Source organism: Cajanus cajan, chromosome 8, assembly GCF_000230855.2.
Source record: "Cajanus cajan strain Asha chromosome 8, NIPB_CcT2T_4, whole genome shotgun sequence".
NCBI lineage: Eukaryota > Viridiplantae > Streptophyta > Magnoliopsida > Fabales > Fabaceae > Cajanus > Cajanus cajan.
Genome location: NC_138524.1, coordinates 10,291,627 through 10,313,075, shown reverse-complemented (window position 1 = coordinate 10,313,075; position 21,449 = coordinate 10,291,627). Strand labels below are relative to the sequence as shown.

The 21,449-nt window shown below is 30.5% G+C and overlaps 3 protein-coding genes and 1 non-coding gene across 4 annotated transcripts; 2 read left to right on the top strand and 2 right to left on the bottom strand.

Annotated features, from left to right (window-relative positions):
• Window positions 1–1,952: 1,952 nt before the first annotated feature.
• On the top strand, window positions 1,953–5,518 carry LOC109799314 (bifunctional nitrilase/nitrile hydratase NIT4A). The gene is made up of 5 exons (XM_020359863.3): window positions 1,953–2,176; window positions 2,335–2,514; window positions 3,306–3,599; window positions 4,122–4,403; window positions 5,115–5,518. Exons 1-5 carry the CDS (start codon window positions 2,032–2,034, stop codon window positions 5,264–5,266), a joined length of 1,053 nt encoding a protein of 350 aa, XP_020215452.1. The 5' UTR covers window positions 1,953–2,031; the 3' UTR covers window positions 5,267–5,518.
• Window positions 5,519–7,213: 1,695 nt separating this feature from the next.
• Window positions 7,214–10,431, bottom strand: LOC109798936 (uncharacterized). The gene is made up of 3 exons (XM_020359377.3): window positions 9,547–10,431; window positions 9,335–9,457; window positions 7,214–8,766 (listed from the first exon to the last, which is right to left on the bottom strand). Exons 1-3 carry the CDS (start codon window positions 10,024–10,026, stop codon window positions 7,411–7,413), a joined length of 1,959 nt encoding a protein of 652 aa, XP_020214966.1. The 5' UTR covers window positions 10,027–10,431; the 3' UTR covers window positions 7,214–7,410.
• A 5,683-nt stretch (window positions 10,432–16,114) lies between these two features.
• Window positions 16,115–19,934, bottom strand: PSAO (photosystem I subunit O). The gene is made up of 4 exons (XM_020359099.3): window positions 19,774–19,934; window positions 19,081–19,159; window positions 18,737–18,916; window positions 16,115–16,369 (listed from the first exon to the last, which is right to left on the bottom strand). The coding sequence occupies exons 1-4, from the start codon at window positions 19,847–19,849 to the stop codon at window positions 16,279–16,281; spliced, it is 426 nt and encodes a 141-aa protein (XP_020214688.1). The 5' UTR covers window positions 19,850–19,934; the 3' UTR covers window positions 16,115–16,278.
• On the top strand, window positions 16,488–16,559 carry TRNAQ-CUG (transfer RNA glutamine (anticodon CUG)). Its single transcript has one exon. It is a non-coding gene; the product is annotated as a tRNA-Gln (tRNA).
• Window positions 19,935–21,449: the final 1,515 nt, after the last annotated feature.

Here is a 21,449-nt window from a genome sequence, read left to right as displayed (position 1 = left end):
ATCTTAATTTTAAAATAAAAGAACAAAATTATAGATTAATAAAAAGAAAAAAAATATATAATTTAATCTTTTAAAAAGATATTATTTAAAATTTAATTTAAGTCTAATAATATGTTAATCAATGGTATGCAGATAATGAATGAATATCATTGGATCCGTTTTCATCGGTGTACGTTGAGTATGGGATTTTTGGATTTTGGAATGAGAAAAGTATGAGAAAAATAGAAAGAAAGAAAAAAGTAGAAGAGAATGAAGTTTTTAATTATTTAAAAAAGAAAATAAAAAGTGAGAGAAGAAAGAAAAAGGATTATGAGATCTATATTAAAATAAAATTTTCTCAATTATTCATGAATTATATGAATATGATTAACCTTTCTTAAATAGGTTAATGGTGATATTTATCAATGATATTTTAATATATTCTATGTTCTTAGAAGATTATAGTGAGCATTTGAGGTTGTTGGTGTAGGAGGTGTTGAGAGAGAAGTGATTGTATGTAAAACTCTCGTAGTACAGGTTCTTATTGTCTGAGGTGAAGTTTATGAGCCTTGGTTTATTAAGAGATTATCTATGAAAAGTTAGCGTAGGAATCACAAAAAAGATGTGAGAATAACCGAGCCCAACCAATAATGGTCTACAAAAAAGCATGAGATAACCTAGTTGCAGATGTTTTTTTTTCAATATTTTTATTTTTGGGTACGGGGAGGGCTAGAGGCCCATTTTTTTTTCTTCCAATCAATTAAGTTAACCGTGGATGTGAGTTTTTCTAACAAATTATATTTCGATGTCATAATATTTTTAAAGCAAAATAAACAATTTTTGGGTTTGCTATTGAAAAAAAGTGATTTTTTTTTTCTGTGACTAGTAAAATAAATAAACTCTTGTAAAACAATTTCATATTTGATTTGTATATCAGGCTTTTATACTACTTTAGAGTTTAGATTATTATGAACTTATAAATTATAAAAATGTTATATGAACTTTTCAAGATTTATTTGTAAAAAAAAATACAGTTTTATTATATTATATTATGCAGGAAAAGGAGGTGTGCTTCTTAATTTAAAAAAATTATAAAAAAATAAATAAATAAATAAAAGAGATAATGAGATACACGTGATTGGGGGTAGTTACTAGGAGAGATGAGAAATCGATTATTTTCCCTTTTTAATATCTGAAGAAGTTTACTTAAAAATCAGAGACAAAAAATAATTATATATTTTTATAATATTAAATTCTAAATTACACTTTTAATTTATTTGTTTTTGTCAATATATAATTTTAATCTCTTTATTTAAAATAGAACATTTAGTCTTCCTATTTTAAAAAATATATATATAATTTTGATTCTATTATTAATTTGATGTTTATCAAAAGTTCAATTTTATTGTTATCTATCTTATCATCACTTAAATAATGTAATATTTAATGAAATGACATATAAAAATTAAAATTAAAAATAATATATTACAATTAATTGATATTTATTTGTTAATAAATTTTTAAAAAAAAATATTTTATTATTAAATATCACATCACTTAATTATAAATAAATATTAAAATTTAATGATTAATAGGTGTCAATTTAATTTAAAAAATCAAAATCTAGTATTTGTAAAATTATAAAGACTTAATGGCTTTATTTTAAAATAGAGAGTCTAAATTATGAATTAATGAAAAATAAAAAAAAAATATAAAAATTTAATTTAATTTTTATTTTATTAATAAATTTTATTTACATTTTTTAATCTCTAAATATCGTATTATTAAATATTTTAACACTTAAATATAAATAAACATTCAAATTTAACCCTTAATGATGAAAAATTAAAATTTTATATTTTAAAAAAAAAATAGATATCTTAATTTTAAAATAACGGAACAAAATTTAGAAATGGATAAAACTAGAGGAACATAATACTGGAAATATTTCTATATGGCTCGAAATTTTTGAACATAGATAAATAGTTAGGAAGGGATGTTTGAGCTTAGTGATGTTGAAGAGGATGAGAGGAGAGTGAAGTTGCGAAAGACATGGCACTCGTAACAACAAACCCAACCATGAACGAGGGGCCTCTGTTCGCTGAGGTTGACATGGGTTCCGATTTCAACGCCCCCACTGTCCGAGCCACCGTTGTTCAAGCCTCCACCATCTTCTACGACACTCCAGCCACTTTAGGTCCAATTTTCTACCTTTCTCTTTTCGCCACTTACCCTTTTCCCCTATGCTCTCTATTTTCTCTTCTTTTTCTCTTTTCGCCTTCAAAACTCCATCTGGGGTAAGTCTCTCTATTGGTTGGTGTCTTGGTGATGATGGTTTTGTCTCTTTGTGTACAGATAAAGCTGAGAGGTTCTTGGCTGAAGCTGCGGGCTATGGATCCCAGCTTGTGGTGTTTCCAGAAGCATTTGTGGGTGGCTATCCGCGTGGTTCAACTTTTGGTGTTTCTATTGGAAATCGCACGCCCAAGGGTAGAGAAGAGTTCCGCAGGTATCATTCTGCAGCCATTGATGTGCCTGGTAAGAGCTAAACATCAAACACTCACATCGCCGTTGCTTACTTACTTTATGTTGCAACAAACTATTATACAACCGTTTTATATCATAAAGCATCGTAGATCCAAATCCACAACTCAAGTGATATGGCTGAAATATAGTATATAAGTTGGAGTTATTTTCATCCTTTATGTAAAGTTGAGTTAAGTTCATACACATATTTATGTGTCATTGTAATTTTTATCTAGTCTATTATGTCACTTGTTATCAGGATCGTTATTTGATCACTTGCAAATACTGACTTCACCCTCAAAATGTCTTGTCTTTAGCATTTGACCGACAAAGAACTCTAGTACAGTGTAAGACCGAGAAGTTTGACCACCTTTGGTTGTACATGTATTTTCTTAGTCTAATTCGGTGTGCCACTGTCAACTGATTGTTTTATTTTAACAAACATAGAAAGGAATAAGGAATCAGGCTGCTGACATTATATTATTCATTTCAGCCTGAGAATTAAGACTAAGGTTTGTATGGTGTGATATTATAATAGAGGTGAAAATTTTATGCATAATTTTTTAATATAATACTCAAAACTTATGAAAAAAGTACGCATAATTTTTTTTTACCTTTATTTTTATCTTTTACCGAACTGACCTGAGAATCAATTTGGTGTTACATTAAAGTTGAAGGTGAGTAACCTGTGGAAGAATTTTACATATAAAAATTTCATCCCTAAAATTATCACTCGTTTATTCTATCAGATCCAAGTTAGTGCGGGCACGCAGTTTCCATTAACAAACCTTGTATTGTTGTAGGTCCTGAAGTGGATAGATTGGCAGCAATGGCAGGGAAGTATAAAGTATATTTAGTGATGGGTGTGATAGAGAGGGATGGCTACACTCTTTATTGCACAGTTCTCTTCTTTGATTCTCAAGGTCGTTATCTAGGAAAGCACAGGAAAATCATGCCAACTGCATTGGAGCGGGTTATCTGGGGGTTTGGTGATGGATCAACCATTCCAGTCTTTGAAACTCCCATTGGAAAACTAGGTGCTGCCATTTGTTGGGAGAACAGAATGCCACTATTAAGGACTGCAATGTATGCTAAAGGTTAGAGTTCTTTGTGTTAGATTTCTATTTTCCTTTTACACATTGTGGCAGTTTGTTGTATGAGAAACATTACAGAAGACCATTTAAAGGTTCTATTTCTTGTACTGGGGCTGGTTGCTTACACCAGTGTAGTGTGTTGTTATGTTGAGTTTATCAAGCAACGAGCATACACAATCAACGTAAAAGTTTTTTTTTACTGTTTATAGTTTAAGATGGTTAATATAAATGTCAAAAAGCTTATCATACCTGACGGTTGGTAATTAGATGATTTTGTAAAAGATTTTTATACTATCAATGTATGTATTATTTATTTTCAGATTTTTGCTAAATCTATGGGGATTTGTTCAGCAAATTTAAATTTAACACTCTCAATGTTAAAGACTTTACACAATCAGTGCATTAAAAAATATGAATTTTAAAGTAATTGTTACAAAAGTCAATAACTCTTGTTACTTGGCAATTTACGATTAGATGACATTTTTACGCCCTTAGTGCATTCTAATTTAATTCTTTGTTTAACAGGTGTGGAGATATATTGTGCTCCTACAGCTGATTCCAGGGAGGTGTGGCAAGCATCAATGACCCATATTGCTCTTGAAGGTGGATGTTTTGTTTTGTCAGCTAACCAGTTCTGTAGGAGAAAGGATTACCCACCCCCTCCAGAGTATGTTTTTGCTGGCATAGAAGAGGATCTGACACCAGATTCTGTTGTATGTGCTGGGGGTAGTGCCATTATATCACCATCCGGGGCTGTTCTGGCTGGACCAAACTATGATGGGGAGGCACTAATCTCAGCAGATCTTGGTATGTCATATTTACTCTTGCTGCATCAATTGTCTTGCATTGCTCAGTAGGATTAGTACTTTATGTACCAAAAGGAAATAGTGAAGTGGGTAAGATAGTTAAGAAGGCATATTAAAGTACATCGTAGTTAGGCAATATATAAATTACAATGTCTATAACTGACATAAGGGGATTTCCTGATTTGATTTTGTTAAAGATTACATATCGATCAGTGATAAGACCTTAATAGAATGTATAAGTGATGAAAATCTTCATCTTATAAGTTAATTTTGTAAAATTGAGTTAAATTTAATTCACTTTCTTAAAATAGTATTGAAGTTTATTTTATCAATTTTTTTAGGTCTATAGGATCATCTACTATCAAGTCAATATCAATCACACTCCACACCCATGAGATTTGTAACTAACTCATCATTCAGTTGTCAAAGGGACTTTACCTTGGCAGTTATTCCTCTGAAAAATAATTCATTCATTCTTGAATCTTTTCTCTAGGATTTGACTTTGTTTTCTACTCTCGTTAACTTTTGTCTGTGGACCTATATTGTTAACTACACAGAATGTATATGTACTGTAAATAGTCAGCTAAAACTATGGAACTCGTTGAGGTTGTTTTTGGTTGGCTCGGACATTCTTTGTTGGATCACTTTCTTTGTGTTCGATTATTAAAAGAATTTGTCTATTAACACTGCGATTCTTGAAAATTTTGCACAGATCTTGGAGAAATAGCAAGAGCTAAGTTCGATTTTGATGTAGTTGGGCACTATTCAAGGCCTGAAGTACTTAGCTTGATTGTGAAGGACCATCCAACGAACCCCGTTACTTTTGCATCAACATCGACAAAAACTGAAGACAAGACCAAGTAGTTTCTTTCTTTCATGGTCAGCAATTTCCGAACCTCAAGTTCTGAACCTGTCCACATAGCCTTATCTGACACCTTGTATGTTAACCACTTATGTCCATATATATGAAAGGTTATTTGGGCTTACCTTGTACGATGAGCGCTTGCATTTTGGCTTGGTTTATATGACCACATTAAAATGACATTGGAACTTGGAAGTGGAACTCATTTGCTATTTTTAACTTAATTTCGGAAGCTAAAAATTAAGCTTGTGAAAGTATGCTTGCATGAAAGCTTAAGCAAATCAACTGACAGTTGTTTTTATTAGTGGTGATAAATAAATGCATCGCATAATTTTTTACATAAATCATAATGAATCGGGTAAAATTAATTCATCAATCTATTTAGATCTATTAAAAAATTGTGTAAAAATTCAATCCATTTAAAATAAAATAAAAAAATTTATCTAATTCATCCATTAATAATTTTTTCATGGATAAATATCCAATCTATATATAAAAATGTTTTAAAAATTAAATAATTTTTATTTTTAAATAATTTATTTCTCTCTTTTTTATTAGTCATTATATTTTTATACCATTTTTTTTAAAATTCACGTGACTTTTTTATATGTCAAAATAATATTTTAAAATCTCAATTTAATAAACATCTTATTATGATTTAATAGATAGATTAAAATTATTATTAACCGTCCATAAAATTAAATAGATAGATTAAATCTGATTAATTATTTTTTTTATTGTAATAGATGAGTTTACTTGTAGATAAAAAAGATGAATAAATAGATTTATTCGGTACCCTTAGATTTTATGAACATATTTCACCAATGAATCGCACTTACAACAACAGTTTCTTTAACTACCTCTGCTCAAATAAAAACTAAAGTTGAGTTATTTATCCAGGTATAGAAAAACTTGTGATTCCGCCCAGTATATTGTAACGTACGGATTGAAGTAATTTTGTAATAGGCATAACTTTTTTCTTATTTTTCAAAAAAAAAAAAAAGAACTTTAAATTACATGTGCCAAATGAATCTAGTATGTTGTTAGGAGTTCAATGTCCAGGCCAGTGTGTATATAAAAAAAAAATATATTAGAAGTCTATCCTTCAAATAGAGTTGAGTATCTCGAAGATATTAAGTCTTAGTTTTTGGTGTTGGTCCTAGTATGGGTGCTGACCCTGGACGTTCCATAAAAAATAAACGTGCTACAACTCATGAAAATTACTAAACAGATTCATTTGAGTACCTTTGATTCTGTGATCCATATAAATTTTACTATGTGAAGATAAACTCAACACGTATGCTTTCAAAAAATTATTAGCTCAATTAATATAAACAGCAGAAGGTGGCTACGAACACATTCAATGTTACACGGAGTTCAAAATTTGGAAATGTTTGTTTTGCTAAAAGTTAAAGCCGTTGTTGTCAAATTATATCAAATATGCCCCACCACACGATGGTTGATTCAAAGTTCCAAACGGAGGCAACATACAGTACAGAATTCAAATATTTGAATTGTTGGAGTTGGAAGTATCCAATGATAATGTTATCCGTCACGCTGTCACAGCCTGTACTGTTTCATTTAAATCACAACTATACATCTCAAACACATAATTGTGTCCCCAGAATAGTTTTTAGCAGCAGAGTCTTTGTTCTTATCTCATTTGTTTTGAGGCCAAGCCGAAAAGTCTCCATTATTTACTTTTGGAACTACAAGGAAAATCCATGTGTGACAATGACATTCTTAGTCAGCAATTTTTCTAACAACTTCTTCCAATAAGATTTTTTTTAATTTTTTTATATAGATATGTTATCTGAATATTCAAATAGAGCTAATGACAATTACAATGTCACCAACCAGATTTGCCTCTCGCCCAATAAGTCAAAAGAAACCCATGATAGAGCATTAAAAAAAAGGACTTGCACTTTAAATGCCAGTAAAGTTAGAAGTAGCCAGCACAAAACTGCAGTATGCGACTCTATTCAATATGTACATGTTTCTTGCTATAGGTTTAACAATTACCAACATAACAATGATAATAAACCTTGAACATATTCAACTCATCAAAGACAGCATTTACAGTTCAGAACAGAAATAGTATAAGCTATCTCTGATAATAAGTTACTAACTACCACTATCAAAATTCTTAACATCCATTTTTTTTTCCTGCATTGTCACCCTCCAGGGCAAGAGCATTTTCCCCCGCTTCTCTACTAGCACACTGCAAAGTTAATAGTAGACCATTTCTCTTATCAGAATTGGCACATGACATAGAGTCTTGGAGCCCCTTGGTAGACCTATTGCTCTGAGTTTCATCCTTATCATCTTGTATCCTTGCTTGTGAGAGAAATTCAATTGACCTATCAGGATCAAAATGATCAGAAAATTCCTGAATATTTATAGAAAAATCCCTCTTCCTACCACTTGAAGCTCCCTTGTTGAAGCAAATACTTCCCCACTGAATTTTCTCAGAGAAAGACTTCCTCCCTATACTCCCTTTGTCAAATGAAAACCTCTTATCTTGAGCAGCATTTTCACAAGCATAACCCCACTTGTAGCCTTTACTCTCATTGTCCATGTTTAATTCAATGGAATGGAGATCACTATCATCTGAATCATCATCTCCTTCATGTTGTACATCATTTTCAACATCCGAATCATCCTCTTTCTCTGCATTCTGGAATCCCCTACAGACATTATTGAAATAAGACTCAAGATCCTTGATCTTTTTACATTCTGGAGAAACATCCTCATTTTGCCCATCTTTAGTCCTCATGTAGTTCTCAAGCTCATTTCTGAGCTTCTCCAGAAAAGCATTTTTCTCCTCAAACTGATACTTAGCCTCAGAAAGCTTCATCTGGACTCTCTCCTCGCGCAAAACATCGGCTAACTGAAGCATTTCCCTTTCCTTCTCCACCTCCTCGCGAACCTTAGCCGATTCCCTTTTCAGTTCCTCCACCTGTGCTCTATCTTCACCAATGCCTCTGGCTAGTTCATCACATATTTGCTCCAAAATCTCCTTTGCGCGCTTCTCCCTTTCAAGCTCTTTGGAAGCTTTCAAATGAGAAGCTTTCACACTAGCCATTTCTTTGGCAATCTTCTTATTCAACCGTTCAGTTTGCCTTCTCAACTTCTTCTCCACTGCAAGCTCTTCTGCCACATGTTTTATGGCATCATGAACCCTTTCTCGTTCTCTTCTTTTCCAAGCAGCCTTCTCTTCTGCAAAATGCTTCATGACATGCTCTATATCGTTCTGGTTCGAGTTCGAGCGCTGTTCTTGGATCAGTTGATCAATTTGGTGGCACACCCTATCAAGCTCACTCCCCAGAGCCAAAACAAGAGGCATGCTTGATGCTTGCTGCTCTCTAAGGCACATTTGATTCAACACCTTTAGAAGCTTCTTTGATGTAGATAGGCCACTTCTAGCTTCCTTCAGACGGTTCTTAACACCACCCGTGCATTTCCCACGATTCTTCTCATTTCTTAACTGATTTTCCACCTCCTGCATTTCAACTTTTCTACATAGCTCAGTTTCTTCCTTGCCAACAAATACAAGATACCATTATTTGCAAAGAAAGTATAAATTATTTAACAGATCAGACCTATATCTTTCAATTGAAATGCAAATCCCAAATCAAAAAACATGTAAAAGGGACATATCATACTGGTTCTGGGTGAAATAACAGTAGGAGCTATAAGGTCATGGTTGTTACTTTAAAACTCAAACCATTCGTTAATAACAATTTAAAACATCGTATCAAGTGCCGCTTATTTTAATCTGATAATAGCCTTATAAAGGCTACACTAGAATCTCATACCACAATTACAAAAGCTATTTATTGTAGTTGGAGGTCCCATGGCCTTATTAACAAACCTCTAACTAAAATTCTATACTTGTAACATTAGACTCGAGTCTCATACTTTTCAATTGGATCCTAAATCCTAAGTCGATTCATCGGAATTGAACTTTGTACCAAAAAAGTTTACAACAACTATCGTATGCTAAACCAATTGAGCTAGAACCCTTACTCCCAATCCCAAATAAAATAATAAACAAATTCACTCTTTACCTCAATAAAATGGGCACTGATATGAGCATCAAGAGCATCCAAATAGTAATCACCCGATAGAAGTTGATGGGAAAACCCCGACACTCTTCTCTTGCAGCTATCCCCTTCAAGCCCCTTCATTCTCTGCACAAAGAAACCGAAAGCAAAAAAATCAAACCACACCCCACGAAGCAACAAAAAGAAAGAAAAAAAAAACGTTAAAATGAATTCACCTCCGAGGCAGGACTATGCGATGGATCTGACATCTGTGGCCTCAACAAGCCCGATCTGACACCTTTCTCTCTGCCTCGAACCTTCTCCTTGCACGCTCTCAGTTGGTCAACCTCGAATTCCTTCTTGACCCTCGAAGGAGGCAAATCATTGATTTCCCACAGCGTAGCAGCGAGTTTCCTCGCTGACACGGAAAGTTCCTTGTCCTTGGAGGGCAACATGGAGGCACAAGAATGCAAAGGCTTCGTTGTGTGTTGTGCAGGAAGAGAAGGAGAACTCGTCCTAGTCTTCCACAAAGGAACTGAGGTGCTAGACCCTCCTTTTTTCCCAACCAAAATGGCTCTCTTGAAACGGTATCTTCGTACCAAAGAGGATGAGGAGGAAGAGGAACAACCTCGTTTCCTTGTCTTGTTGTGGTTCTGTGTGAGACCTTCGTTGAGGTTGAGGTGGTTGTTGGTGTTGGTGTGATGACACGAGGGCATGGTGATGAGAATTGTGAGAGAGATTTACATGAGGATTCTTTCACGGGATAAGGGTGGTGGTAGTGTGCTAGTTGCGCAAAGTTCCTAGGAGCAAGGTGATAACAGTTGTGGTCAGCATCATCATCTTCTTTTTCTCAACATGGGACTATTCAGCCTTGAATTTAGCAAAGTGGGTCATCAAAGATCTTCTTCTACTTCCACTATTATTTTTGAACGGCTAAAGGGGGTTGATGACCATAGAAAGTAGGAACATGTCAAAAAATGGAAAGATACGTTTGAGATGGAAATAAACTCAAGCTTTAAGTTGAGTTTAGTGAAGTATGCTTGTGAGAGGGAAAGAAAGAAAAAGTGAGAGAGATCTCGTGAGAGGGAAGGTGCACACCGTTTATTGGTCCTCTGATTCCTTGGAAAAACCCCTTAAAAAGACTGCAAGAGACAACGTGGCAGACACGTGAGGAGCATGTGCGTTCAATCAGGGACGTGCATGTGTTGTGTTCTGTTACTTATAACTTCAAGGAAACGTCCATCCTACCAAGACTATATACTACAGTAATATATTAATTTATTGCCTTGATTTATTGGCATGATTCTCTGCACTGCATTGATTCATTTCTGATTCTGTAATTCTATAACATATTGTGCATTTAACACTTAAATCCTGATCACACCTGGAATGTTCTTCTAATCTGTCCATATTGCAGACTTTTCACGGCATCCATGCCACCATTTTCTATAATTAAATTAATTCATCAACATATTCCAGTGATGCTTTTTATAACATTATTTTATTTCATCTCTCTTGTGATTGAACATATTTTGGTTCAATAAACTGATTTTGTTGTCCAGAAAATTTTTTCTTTTCCTTCTGCATTAGTCCTTGAAGTTAAAAACTTAGTATTCTAATTGGACCAATCCCAATAATTTTCTTGATATGATTGAAAGATGATTAATAGAAAGATGAGGACTAATTATTGTCACGTCTCACCATGTGGGAAGATAGTAGTACTCCAATATATTGATGCATTGAATGCTAAATCATTAGCAGTCATACCACTGATTTATTGTTTTCTTAATTTGACAGTCAGCAAAATTAACAATGAGATAGGGATAACCCCAACGTTACAACCAAATTAAGACAGATTTCCACTGACGTTTATGGAGAAAATCAAGTAAGGTAAGATAATTGAAAGTGAGATAAAACAAAGGGAGAAAAAATAGGTTACACATTACATTACAGTTGCAGAGTTAGGCCAAAAAATTACTAGTACGGAATAATAATTGAGGGGGTGTCTACTGTCTAATGCAATCCTACTCCAATGTGAGGTAGTGCATCTTAAAACTCGCAATCAATCATGTCAAGAAGTAACAGGACGATGTGGGGCCTAAGAAACGGTTCAACATGGCTTTTAGTCGTAAAGGAAACACAGGGAAAATGTTGTGTGCAGGCCCTCACGAGGGTTATTTTGGGTATTATGATGATTGTTTGGTTTTGGCATGGGAACATAGAGTGTGGTTTCGTTTGGACATTTGGCCGTTATGTCTGGAAGTATGCGGGAACTTGCACGGCACAAGCATTAATACCAAGTTAATCTTCTTCGTCCATTCAGCATTCAGCATTCAGCATTCAGCATTCAGCATTCAGCCACCACCTTTTATCGCTTTCTTTACTCTACTAGTACTGTGTCTTAGATTCACGGTATCTACTACTCAGATATGCTCCCAAGGACGTAACTCAACACTTTTTTATAGGACAAGGAAACGGGTGGGTATATCCCCATTCAGTTTTCAAATTAGTCCACTGCCTCTTCACATAGGTCTTTGTTTATAATGAAAACCACTACCACTGATCAATTGTATTTGGGAAGACCATTAATGACATATTAAGGCTATGTTTCGTCATGCTTTGATAACGTGGTTTTCCACATTCAAAGGAAAGCTATCATGACTATGTTTGGTTACCAGTTTGAAATCACGTTCAACAAAAGAATATACGTTTCAATATAGAAAAAACAAAGTTTCTGACTGAGTGTAACTTTTTTTCAATCTTAGTTGAGTTGAACTCAACTAGTTTCTAAAGACACTCCATATCATTGATTTTAATTTGATATTAAACTTGGATCCTCTATGTGCAACTAAATATATACTTAAAGAGCCTGATTTATATAGTTTATAAGGATTTTTTTAGAGTTTTTTTATTATACATTAAAAGTATTTTTTAGTAAAAAAATTTTAAATTTATATTTAAACATATTTAAAATTATCATTATAGACCAATTCAAGTAATTGTTACATAGATTGTCATTTCTATTCCTCAAATTACTTGAGACAACCTTGTTGTATCTTGAAGGACTTCCGCGAATAAGTACTTAATATCAATGTTATCATATGTCTCAGGAAAAATTTTAGAATATGAAATCTCGTAGAAAACAATTAAAATGTATATTTTTATTCTAAAAAATGTAAAGTTATATGTTTATTGCTACAAATTTATATAAAAAATATTGCCTTCACTATTTAAAATTGTTGAATCCGTCACTACTTTTTAATCTCCATCTAAATCATTCTTACTTTTTAGTCTCAATTGAAATTTGTTCTAATACATCAAAAAGTCTTTAAGAGTCAAAAAACTTTCCTTAAAGACCTTAACTAACCAAAATTCTCTTTATAGGATAAAAGTGTAACCAACTATCAAGTATCAAAGCATATAACATTTTGAATGTTTGAATATTGTCATCCTAACAATATCAACAAACTTGAGAAATAGAGATGCATTTAAACTACAAAGAATCCTCTCAAAAATGTTGTTAACTAATCAGAAGTTTAATAATATTAGAGAATTCAAATTTACATTTATGAGAAAAATGAAAGTTTAATTCAAATCTTTAGTCACTTATACTAACCCATATTGGCTCGACGCTCTTTGGCAAGATAAGAAATCATGGTAATTGGTAAAGGGGGGAAATTTATGGCAAATAAGAGTTAAGACAGAAAATTATTTAAGTTCAAAGAAGCAAAAATGGGGGCATCACATGATAATGTTGCAGAGAAACCTCCCTAATTTGAGCATTGTAGACAAGCTACGTTGGCTAGATGAAACGATGGATGAAAATAAATTTTGGTCCAACCACTAGTTCAATAAACTCAGTGAACTCCTTTGTGTTTGTTCTTATAAGACACAAGTCACCCGCAATCGCAAACGGAGAAAAAAAAAAAGTTAAATTTCAATGTACTTTTTCTCAATAGGAATAATGCCAAACGGTTCCAAGTTGAACTCGTTATTGTATGGTTAATCTCTTCAACACAAAACTATCATTAGTAAATAATTGGTAAGAAATCTTTCGAATCAATTAGAATTTTATTAGATAATTTATGTAATACTCCTTTAAGTTTCACCTTTTTTTATTATTAATTAGTCCGTTGAATATTTGGATATGAATTCATAAATTATGCACATGTAATTTTTAACAATAAATAAGTTAATTAGATTAAATTATATATTTTACATAAGAGGGTAGAGTAATATTATATTTTTATCTCTTATGGAAGAATAACATAATTTACTCTTATTTATTTAATAATAAAAGTGAGAGACTAATATATAGAAACAATAATTTTTAAATTAAAAAGGATAAAAAGTTATTTTAAATAAATTAATGATGATAATAAAAGGGGAAAAAAAACTAAAAACTTATAAGTTATAAACTAAGTTAATTAATTTATGAAAATAAGTTATAAGCTCTATAAATAAGATTGTGTATCAAACAAACTTAATCTAGTCAAATTATAAATAATGTAAAAATGTGTTTGTAAACTAATATTTAAAGAGGAAATGGTAGGAATTCATATGTCTAGTAAAAAATAGATTATTCAAAAATGTCATAGATGTTTGTACTTTATGAAAGAATATACTACTCCCTTAGGTTTCCTAATGATTAGTGAATCATTAGGGAAATGGTAGGAATTCATGTGTCTAGTAAAAAATTATGGTTGAGTTATGATAACGTAGGTCAGACCATAGAATTTTCCAAAATTATTTGCTTGATGATTGTGTATTTTTAAAGCTATTGAGGAAAAAGAATGGGGCTTATGAAATCTCACTCATTTTTTGTGTTTATTTTCATATACGACTATGATTCGAGTAGAATGAGATATTTTATAAGATGAAGAGTCTTCTCATCTCCTATAGTTATCTAAGGTATTTTTGGTATATCAAAGTTTATCACGACAACAATGATGAGGAAATAAAAATAATAGATGCAAAGTACTCTTTTGAAGGATATGGTCTTTTTACTCACTATTGACTTTTTATTAGACCTTCTAGACTTTGGGATAAATATAGTATAGCCATATATATACTACTCTAACCTAGGTCACATTTTGTTGTGTATGACTAAGGTATCTAAGATTGACTTTCATATATATATATATATATATATATATATATAATGTATTTCGTCGATGTTATGATGATCATATATTTAAATTCTATTTATCTATCTCTTTTTCTCTTTATATATAATATCATATAGTGTTAATACTTTTATGAGAAAAGTAATACAAAAGTAATGAGGAAAAAAAAGTCGATATTTGTAATTAGTCAAAGTAATAAATAATAAAAATAAAGTAAATATCTTTATGATATAGTGGATGTTACAATGGTAAATGATTTATGAATGAGATCTTGTTAATTCATAAGCATAACTGAATTATTAAAGTTTTTCATTTTCTTTGAGCAACTTCAGATTGAATGTTTTGTTCTACACATTAACAATTCCTTTTGAAGGGAACTATGATGTCGTCAATATTGCAACTAAGGTTGTGTTTACTATAAGAAATTTATCATATAGTGATACACACCCTATAATGAAACTATACATGTCACTAAAAATTACTTTTACCTACACAATAATTATAATATATGTTGGTATATTATTAAAAAGTGTGGACATAAGTTATAGTGATACATAAAATATGTTATTAAATCTCATTCAAAATCAACACTAAAATTATATGTAATTATATGTCAAAAAATGTCACTATATGTAATATTTCTTGTAGTGATTTTTCATAGTTTTTAGTTGCAATTTCCAACACCTCATTATAAATAATTACAGTGCATCATCGAATGGTCTACCTAGAGTGGTTGAAACTTGAAAGAAAATGAGTAACTTTTGAAACCATTGCTTGTAATTAGTTCTTCGATAGTACGATTGGAGACTCACAAACAATAAATATGTGAAGAATAATGATAGGGCAGGAAAATTTTGTTGGTGTGCTCAAGAGTTCAAAATGTCAATTATTATTTAATGTTAGTATTTATTTATTTTTACATCAGTCAAATTGATGTTACTAAAACATAGAATCTCATTCATACTATCTCAATTTATTCGCTGAGTTCACTATAGTGGTTCGTTGATTCATAAGCAAAAGTAAACAAATAATCTTTAATTCTTAAATCAATTATAATAAAATCCTTTCAATTAAATTGATATAGAAGGAAGACTAATAAAATTATTTGACCATATAGAGTCTTTAAAATAATAATAACATACTATAAAAAGAAAAGGCTACAAAAAGAAAATAAACACCACTTAAATATTTGTATATAAGATAAAATAAATAAATAAATAAATGACTATAAAATTAAAAATAGGTGACATTTGAATTTTTTTAATATCATCTTAATACTTTTTCTAAGAGATTAAAGAAATAAATGACAATTAAAAATCAATTAAGTGGTGCCGTGAGTGACTTCTAAATGATGAACCAGATAAAAATCAATTAATTATTAATGATTTCTTACATTTTTCAAAATTCGTCTCTTTCAAAAATTACCATCACACATATTCGAATATAATCACCACCTTTATCTTGTCAGTTTATTAGACATAAAAATCCCAAATATTAAATAATTTCAATAGTATATTCAATTTGAAAATTCAATTCATAATCCTAAACTTGATTTTGAAAAAAACATTAGAGCAGTAGAGATGATTTCTTTCTCTTGATCAATAATTATGATAATGATATGTTACTGAAACTACAGGCTACCCTTTGAAAATTTGCAGGACTAAAGTTGGGGCATTGATGAGGAGAAGTACAACAATAATAATATACAACATTATGAAGGTGATATTAGACAAATTTTTCCTAGTAAGAAGGGAAAAGGTAGCATAGAGTCATACATCATAGATAGCAAGGCACTGGGACACAAAAGTGGGGGAACAAAAAAAAAGAACATAAGTTTGGAATTCAAAAGTAGTCCTCAGTCCTTCCCTTGAAACCAATTTGCCCAAAAGTGAGGCAGATGAACAACCCGAGGTGCCACGTAACCAGCCATAACCTGCTCATGATGTTTGCCTCGTATTAATTATTATGTCAGGTTGGAAATGTTCATTAAGAGATACACCAGTAGATACCTTTAGTAGATTATTGAATAAATTGCCCCTACAGATATATATGGTCCCATGGTCTAGTGGTCAGGACATTGGACTCTGAATCCAGTAACCCGAGTTCAAATCTCGGTGGGACCTTCATTTTATTGAACTTTATACTTTAAATTGATAATTTCTTTTTATAAAATGCTATGGTCTGTTCAAATATTATTGATAAGGTTTTTAACGCTTAGAAAAATATAGAAATCGATTTATCCATGTCAAAAAAAAATTTGTTGATACATAATTAATGTGTAAGGTGGGGAAAGATAATATTGTAATCAATTAAAATTTTAATATTTGAACAAATTTATTTGTAAGAAAAAATTAAAAAATGTTAAATATTGTTCATAACTTCAAATTATTTCATAAATAATTTAATTTGTAAGAGTTTTTGTATCATATTATTTTTTTTAAGGTTAATTTTTAACTTGTTTATAAGATAATTTATGAAAAAAAATATATTTCATTTTTTTTATAAATATTTGTAGGAAACTTATTCAAATATAGTCTAAGTTAAAATAAAAAAATTATAAAAAAAAAGACTTATTAATTTATATTATATATATAAGAGATATTTTGCAGTTTTGATGTCCACTATTTTTTTAATCTTATTTTACATTCACAATTACTCAAAATTGCATACCCTCCTAATTATTAACAGTTCACTCATATTCAATTCAATTGTTTTTATTTTTATTTTTAAATAACATACACGAAAAAATAAAGTGTATTTTTTACTCTTGATAGAAACAATCATCGAATTTATTGAAATTGTACAAGAGAAGACAAAACAACAGCAAATAGACACAAATATTCTGATACTTCAAACTTTGGCCCACTAAACTAAATGGGCTTACACGTTGGAGCATTTGCTCTCTATGCCCAAGTCCCTATTCCCATAATTTTTATCTTTAAAGTTACGCAAAACTATTTGGCTAATGATATATATACCTCCTTTTTTTATAAGTACACCTCCTTTATTATTTTTTTTTTAATTCTAAAATATTCATAATTCTTTTTATTTTTAAAATTTTTAATTTTACATCTCTAATTTTTAATTTACTAATTTTTCTTTTCACACACTTCTTTCCTCTTTCTTTTTTTTGTTTTCACATGTACTATCTTGTCTTTCTCTAATTCATCACCTATTTCAATAGGTAGTTTTACTTCTCTTAATTTTTTTATTACTCTCTTATTTTCTCACTTCTTTCACTTTTTCACATGCACCCAAATCATAGAACTGGTAGGCCATAACATTGTAGGTAAGTGTAACTTCCTCGATAGTTTCTATCAGACTAGACACACATTTTTTCTTTTAACACTTCCTTTCCTTTCACACATCCAAAAACTTTAATATCAAATTTAGTGTTATGAAAAAGACATTTTCACTATTCTAGAGTACTAATCAATGAGAAAACTGAAAGAGGAAGGGAAAAAGAATAATGTAAAACTAAAAGAATTAAAATTACCTACCAAAATAGGTGGGGTGAAGAAAAATTAAGGGGGTACATGTGAAAATAAAGGAAAGAGATATGTAAAAAAGAGAATTAAATTAAATGTTAGGAGTGTAAAATTAAAAAATAAAAATAATACAAATTTAGGATATTTTAAAATTTTAATTTTTTTTTTAAAAAAATAGGGTGTACTTATCAAAAAAAATGAGGTGTATATATCATGATCCAAACTATTTTTAAATATATAATCTTTTATAGCCAAAATAAGAATTTAAATATCATTGTCTTGTTGACTAATATAATAGTGAAATACACAACTGTGTTAAAATATTAGGGAATAGGAATTTAAAGCCTTTTAAACTGCAGGTATATACTAAATACATGTTTATTTGGAATTAATTTTGAAAAAAAAAATTCTGTAAGTTGTAAAAAATAATATTATTTCTTTAAAATAAGTCAAAAGAAATATAAACTAACTAAATTCAAAAAAAAAAAAAAAAACAGCAACTCTGATATAAAGTTATAAGATCAAGACTCTGTAATTCATCTATTGTTTTTCTCAGTTATCCTAGCATCTCAAAGCTAATTAAGACTATGTCTATGTGTATGGGTTTAAAGAAATAATTTTGAATTGAAAAATTGATTTTATTTGTTGTTATCTGACCTTGTTGATTACAATCATGCACAAATTTTTCAGAAATATTTCCATTTCTTATTGTCATTTTCTTAATATTAATATTAATATAAGCTAAAGTAAATAAGAATTAATTGACTAAGAATAAAGAATGATAGAAAAAGAGAAAGGGTGAAGTGACTAACCAGAACTGGGAATTAAGGGCAGGAGGCGTGGGGAAGTGAGCAAGCTCAGTTCCGATGCTCTCAAAGAAGAGCCCAGTCAGACTTTTACCGTCGATAGCCGGTACGCTTGAGGGTGCGATCCAGCCGATCAACCCAAACCCGATCACACTGTAATCTGCCCGCAGCCAATTCCTCTGGAAGCTTCATGCATCAACTCACAAAATGTCACCATTCATTTAACTTTTTCTTCAACTTCTAAATCACACTAATTAATTAATTAATCTTCTCCGCCACCCTTCATTTAACTTTTCCTTTCATTTCAAATTCACACAAATTAAATAATCTATCTTCTACTAAAATATTACCATGTAACTCTCCCACCGTTTCCCATTGCCACAGCTTGCCTCAAGGGGTTCCTAGCACTCACTGGCGATTTCACAAACCCTGCAAACAAATTACAACACAACATGCTCATCTTCAATTCCCAGTTTATAGGAAGTTAGGAACAATTTTTTAAATTATGAGTTTTATTTTATTCATGAAAATAAAACTTGATATCAAAGAGTTTACAATATTGTACACCTTGGTGAGTAATTTTTAAGTATATTTTTGTATTGTGTAGAATACAAGTTTTTTCCACATGAGACAATCTGGTTTAACATACGTAGATAATGCCTCCCATACGATAGGTATCATCATTATGGATAATTTAATATTTATTATAATTATATATTTAAAATTCAAACTCAAAATCACTAATTAAACTGAAACAATCTTATACTAATTAATTAATTAAGTATTTGATGATAATTTTGAGTGTATTTGACTTTATGTGATCCAAAATTACGTTAAAATAACAATTAAACATGATGTTAGATAAATGGTTGTGTATTTAATCTTAGTTAATCATATGTCAAGAATTGATTTTAAATTAAAACAACTTAGATAACTTTTATTATATATATTGGATGGAAAACTTTATATTAAGTTTTACATATTTCATTCAAAATCAATTTTCAAAAAACTGACACTATATGACAAATTAATGTATATGATACCTGAGGTGAGACGAGAGGAGGTGGATGACAGTGATGCGCCACCGAGTCCTGCGACGGTCGCGAAGGTGGTTGTCATTTTGGCTCTGATCTTTGAGAGTGATGAATGCCACTGAATAAGAAGTGCGAGCAAATAGTGGCTATGGTGGTTTTTGTGTTCCTATTCTTGATATTATTGTTATTTTCTGGCAAATGTTGAATTAGATTGGGTTTGGATTGCGTTTGCATGGATGCGAGAGTTACTCAATGACGTTGTGCCACATTGGATCATATAAGATAAAGTGGGGTCTACATTAATCCCTTCATAATCCATGGAGCAAAACATCAATGAATGAGGTAGAAAAACTGGTGGTCCACGTCATCAGTAGGATTCGTAGTAGCAATTCATTAGGTTCGATCTTCATGATGTTTTAATTACAGGCATTTAAGCTGAATAAGTCAACAAAAAAATTGTTTTAATAAATTTGTCAATTGTTAAATTTGCTCAAATAACTTTTAAAAAAGGTTTATAATTTGCTTGCACTAGTTCAACTTTTTAGATAAACTTTGTAAAAATTATTTAAAATATCCAATAAGGTTTTAGAATTAAAATTTACAATTATATCTTTAATGAAATATATTGTTTCTTATTTATTTATTTCTTTGTGTATTGTCTTGAGAATATTTCAAGGGGCCTAATTTAATTGACAAAATATGAAAAGGAATGCATGCATGTCATACACACCATTTTTATAGGTTGGAGACAAGTGTATTGTCGCGAGAATGTTTAAAGGAACCTCAACTAATTGGTAAAATATGGAAAGGGTCACCTACAACCTTTTATGCACCTTGTATTCAAGGCTAGAAAGCAAGTGTAGCATCTTAGAAATATTTTGAGAAGTCTACCTATTTTATAATGCTCAAGTTAGTTGTTTGAATTTAGAGATGATTAGATATTTATTAAACCAAGATTTAATATGAAGATCAACATCATTAATACATTGATTGAAGGTTATAATGTAATATCAATCATGCCAAAATTTTATAACAAAAATTACGAAAATTACGAGACTCATAAATAATAATTTTAGTATAAATTGAAACATATAGTTTTAAAGAAAAAATATGTTACACACTTTTCAAATACTCGAATTATAAACAATCTTTAAAACTTTTGAGTTTTCATATTGAAACAATTTGTTTATTTATTTTATTACAAATATTGATTAAGTTGAATCTTTGATTTTTTAAGTTACATGTTAGTCATTTAGATTTCAATGGATAGCATAAAAAATGTCTAACTTAGTTAAATATATTTCGTGAGTTTTTTCTTTTTAATATATAATGAGATCACATAATTGGTAAATGAGAGCAACATCATGAGATCATCATTATAACATCTACTAACAATATAAAGAAAAGAAGTTTTACAATAATTTCTTTTCTTCCAAAATTCTTAACTTCTTTTTCCTCCAAAACTTTTTTCCAACAAAATCAAATATAAATATAAATATATAAATAATTTTTATAAAAATAAAATAAACTAATTTACTACAAGAAAATTGTCGTATAGTGACACACACCCTATAGTAACATAATACGTGTCATTAAAAATTACTTTTACCCACACAATAAATATAATATATGTTGGTATATTGTTAAAGAGTGTAAGTATAGGCTATAGTGTCATACAAAATATA